The sequence below is a fragment of the Enhydra lutris genome, unplaced genomic scaffold (genome assembly GCF_002288905.1).
Source record: "Enhydra lutris kenyoni isolate GAN:26980312 unplaced genomic scaffold, ASM228890v2 scaffoldscaffold27, whole genome shotgun sequence".
Lineage (NCBI taxonomy): Eukaryota > Metazoa > Chordata > Mammalia > Carnivora > Mustelidae > Enhydra > Enhydra lutris.
The window spans coordinates 25,483,357-25,488,356 of NW_019154111.1; the positions used below are offsets into that span (position 1 = coordinate 25,483,357).

At 37.8% G+C, this 5,000-nt stretch overlaps 1 protein-coding gene across 6 annotated transcripts in view; it reads right to left on the bottom strand.

Moving 5' to 3' along the window:
• Positions 1 to 5,000, bottom strand: part of LOC111151927 (forkhead box P2) — a 251,772-nt gene that overhangs the window by 35,873 nt on the left and 210,899 nt on the right. For all 6 annotated transcript variants that reach the window (XM_022510141.1, XM_022510140.1, XM_022510139.1 and 3 more), the window contains 2 exons: positions 3,753 to 3,840; positions 1,312 to 1,395 (listed from right to left, as the gene is read on the bottom strand). In XM_022510141.1, coding sequence (XP_022365849.1) covers positions 1,312 to 1,395; positions 3,753 to 3,840 — 172 coding nt within the window. The remainder of the gene's footprint in view (positions 1 to 1,311; positions 1,396 to 3,752; positions 3,841 to 5,000) is intronic.

Below are 5,000 nucleotides of genomic sequence, written 5' to 3' on the forward strand. Positions count from 1 at the left end.
TTAATTGGAAAAGAACAAGCTGCAGATTCCTGATGGGTTTATGAGACAATTATTCTGTCTTGTGATTACCTACATTATACTATGGAAGCAATGAGGGAAAAAAAATCTTATTGAAAAGAAAGTCATAAATACAGGATCAAAAAGATTCTCAAAAGTTTATTTTTTTATTAAAAATTCAGAAATTCTAGAGTTAAAAAAAAGTATGTCAGGTTCAAAAAGATATATTTCTCCTTTCTTCCTGTTGAAGATGTTTATGATACCCTATACTGAAATATGGTACAAAGAAAAAAAATCTAATATCGTAGGACACCTTAACAGAGTTTAAATGAATATAGTCGTAAGCAAAAAAGGTAAATTTTGAATAATATTAATTGACGAGTTCAGTGTTCAGAGACACTAGGGGAAATGGCATACAATATACCCTGTCTTTTATCTCTGCCCCTCCTACAAAACCAAATGATCTTTTTTTTTTTTTTTAACCTAAGAACATGGAGAGAGGCAAAGCTGGTAATGCCATCATCAGGCTATACAGGGGCCTTATTAAAAAGTACCCCACAAACTTTCATTAAACTAGAGTTACCCAGTTGATTACTCTAAGTTTCTGTGCAAACATGAGCTGAGTGAGAGAAAGTATATTCTTTTCAATAGCCTGTGTATCTGACGACATTATTGGGTCACACTTAAATCTCCTATATCTTTCAGGGAAAACTGCAGTTTTTATTTTCTATAATTACCCATTTTCCTTTGTCTTAAGCTCTCCAAATTAACGCTGTGTATACTGTATAGTAAAACAAAACATGTGAAGTATATCTTAACCGAAATCACAACCAAAGAAATAGGATAGAATTGGCTCGAAAAACACCAGGACATTTTCCAGAAAACATTCGATTAAAAAAAAAAATCGATTTATATGTATCTTACGACTGATCTAAGTCCTCCTCAGCATACCACATACCTTTCTATTCGTGATTTGTACTGCTTTTCGGGTTGCTCAAAGTGGGTTTCCTTTTAATATCTGTAAACCTATCACAGAAAGATATTCTGTCTTGCTTCAGCCTCAAGGCAGTGATTTGTGCGCTGATAGGTGTACTTTGTTTAGTGTCACCCACGGTGTAGATTGGATAGATTTTGTAAAAGATAGCATTACTTTAAAAGAAACATACAATTTGACAAGCGATTGCATTTTACTTTCATTTTATTGCCATATTTTTCATCACACTCATTGTTTTCTAACTGTCGCTAAATTGTTCATTTTCTTAGTCTGTTACATCGGTAGAGCTATTTACTGTTTATAAAGCAATATGCACTTACAGGTTTGGGAGATGGTTTGGGCTCTGAGGGTCGCATGTGCAAGTGGGTCATCATTGCTTGAAGACGTTCGCGTTCTTTAGAAAGCTGTTAAGAAAGAGTGAGATCAGAAGCGTTTTAGAAATGACTGATACAGCTATTTTATGGCAGTGATACATCTTATCATTGAGCTTGTCTCAGAGTAATGATTCCTGCATATAAAAGTCTGTGTCAGTAGGAACTTATCTGGGAGGAAATGCAACTTTGGCTATGCGTGGGGGGGGGCGTGGAAAACTTTTATAGCTTTCCTTATGTTAAAAGGTCAGAGAAAACAAATAACACTTCATCTTTTTGTCAATAAGAGAATTGAGGTCACACTTGCCTCGACAGTAACAAGTTACTGAAACCATAAATTAGAAGGCCCACGGTGTCTTTTAAAGTCCTGTGGACACTGTTAGCAATGGACTAGTGCCAACAGCTGTGAAGGGGTGAAGGGTTCTCAAAGCGAAGTGCCTGCCAGGATTGTCTACACACTTCATGCATTCCCACTGAGGTCCAGTTAGTGCCCCCTGCAATCTGCCATCATCAATCTAATTCAATAGAGTGACAGAGACCAGGCAGTGTGAAACGCTGAACTCTGCCACGGGAGTCGGCATCTACACTTGCACTGGGTCTCATTACAACTGACGGACCTTACTTTTCCATCAGTCAGACACAGCAGAGGGAGTGAAAAAAAAAAAAAAAAGAAAAGAAAAAGAAAAAAAAAGGAAAAGAAAAAGAAAAGAGGCGTAATTGGTTGCACTGCAGTCTGGATCATCAGCTAAACTCTTGTGTTTCAGTCTACCCTTCATAAATGGTAAACAGGTTTACAAAAAATTTTTCAAGCTACAGCGGCCATGATGCTTTTTACGTGTTCTTGATTATTTTACAGGTCAAAATAAAATGTTTTTAGTAACTCTCTGGAAAACAGCTGTGACGTAATGAATTTAAAATAAGACACAGTAATGTGTTTAGAATAAAAAACTGTACGCTTAATGAAATGAAGTTTGGTTCGATCGAGAAAAAAAAAAGATCTTTAAGAGGAAATATTAGCCAAAGCTTTAACGGGTTGGTAAAAACATAACAGGAACGATAGCATGATAAATTGCTTTCAGATCGGTTTTATGAGTTCTATTTATTTTTTACCAAATCCTGTTTCAATATCAACGGAAGTGTTTTTAAACTTAAACTAGCAGCATCGGAAATAACACATACATATTACGGTCCATGGTATTATAGGTGACTGGCCATTATTCTAGTAAAGGTAGGTCTTAAGAATCTTTGCAAGTTCTTGGGGCGCCTGGGTGGCTCAGTGGGTTAAAGCCTCTGCCTTCGGCTCGGGTCATGGTCCCAGGGTTCTGGGATCGAGCCCCACATCGGGCTCTCTGCTCGGCCGGGAGCCTGCTTCCCTTCCTCTCTCTCTCTGCATGCCTCTCTGCCTACTTGTGATCTCTGTCAAATGAATAAAAAAGTCTTAAAAAAAAAAAAAAAGAATCTTTGCAAGTTCTTTAATTGAAAAAACACTAGAGGGGCGCCTGGGTGGCTCAGTGGGTTAACGCCTCTGCCTTCGGCTCAGGTCATGATCCCAGGGTCCTGTGATTGAGCCCCACATCGGGTTCTCTGCTCAGCAGGGAGCCTGCTTCCCTTCCTCTCTCTCTGTCTGCCTCTCTGCCTACTTGTGATCTCTGTCTGTCAAATAAATAAATAAAATCTTTTAAAAAAGAAAAAGAAAAAGAAAAAGAAAAAACACTAGAGGTCGAAAAGAAAAAGGACGTTTTTTTCAGGATGCTGTCTTACAGGCATGATATTGTAAAGACTTTTTGGCGACATTATAAAATCTCGTGGAACAAATCAAGATCGGCTTTGTGAAAACAGTCTCAGTGATAAAATCGTATCTAACTGTGGAGTTTAGTCTAACTTATCAAGGAAAAAGACCTTAGAGCTGACTCTTTTGGGATACTCAAGTCTATATGATGTGGTCTAAAGGTTAGAGAGGTCTAAGTGTTAAGGAACGTTAAACTACAGCGACCCGGGGCGCCTGGGTGGCTCAGTGGGTTAAAGCCTCTGCCTTCAACTCGGGTCATGATCTCAGAGTCCTGGGATCGAGCCCCACATCAGGGCTCTCTGCTCAGCAGGGAGCTTGCTTCCCCCTCTCTCTCTGCCTGCCTCTCTGCCTACTTGTGATCTCTCTCTCTCTCTGTCAAATAAATAAAATCTTAAAAAAAAAAAAATAAAAACAAAACAACAAAAAAAAAACTACAGCGACCCACCCTGAGCCATCAGCCATTGCCATCCTTATAAACAAATTGAAAACTCCAGATACTTCTATCAGATATTGTGTTACAAGACTTGGGATCTGCCCGTTACTCAGTTTAACACACCAGAAATCTGAGAAAGAGGCCCAGTGGAGAGAGCACCCGACAAACCTGTATTTCTAATTGTTGGACCACCTGCATTTGCACTCGACACTGGGCCGTGCTCCGGTCATCCAACGCATGCTCATTGTTAAGGTGCCTAACGAAACACAAAACACAAAACACAAAGTCAAGCAACGTCTATGTTAGTGGTGTCTGCTCCCCTTAAAAAGCATAATGCTGAAGCCCTATTTTCCTCCATGGTGGGAAAAAGGCACACCGTGAAGCTATACAAAGAAAAGTTAAATGTGCTTTTGTGTTTAGTGAAAATTACGTATATGTCATACACAGAGACCCCTCAAATGGCAGAAAAATGGCATTGTCTCTAAGCTTATCAGTTATTACAAAAAAATTTCCCCAAACCATTTACAGAATAATAGTAGAAATCACTAGATGTATTTCATGTATGCCTGCCATTTTTTTTTTTAAAAGGATGCCTTATAGATATATGAACCAAAAGTAATTCTGAAGAGAACAAAGGCAATTCTCTATTCCATTTCCGTTAAAACAGTCTGCGGTTCCTATGATGTTATTGAGTGAGCGATGTCTTATTTCACCAGGATGCGGTGTGAATTATGTAAAGATGGCAAATTACCATCCCTTGGAAACATCGATACTTATGAAGAATGATCACTTGCTGTTACTAATAAATAAAGTACATTGAAGATTCTGGTAATCAGAAGCATAAGATTGAAATTTCATGTCTAGTGTCCTATTGGGGAGACATCTATCCTAATTCTACACAAAAGTGGTGAAAGATAAGACATTCTCATCATCTGACTCTAACCTTGACTACGTATCCATCTGTTGCTGTTGTTGTTGTTATTATTATTCTTATAGCATGATGTTAAAAAAAGATCTCCTTAATGAGTGCTATGTTAATCCACCAAAAGTAATTCAGCAGAGCAGCATCTCCAATGAACATGAACATATTCAATAACATATACTTTGTTATTTGTATTATGTAATTTATATTGCTGCCTCCTAAGTTAAAAAAAAAATCTTCACATAATTTAGTATCCTTTGGTGGGTCTGTTTCACCAGTGAACAAACTAACGCAGCAATTTAAGAGATGTTCTCATCCACGCATACAGGTGAAATACTGAACAAATTACTCACAAGATTAAGTAAGAATTTATCTATTTGTCTGTCTTGGCGCAAGTATCATTTAGAATGGTATAATAGCCTAAAAAGTTTAGGCTAGCCCTAAGTATGCTGAATTCAACAAATACATTTTGTGCCCATTCAAATTATTTACCT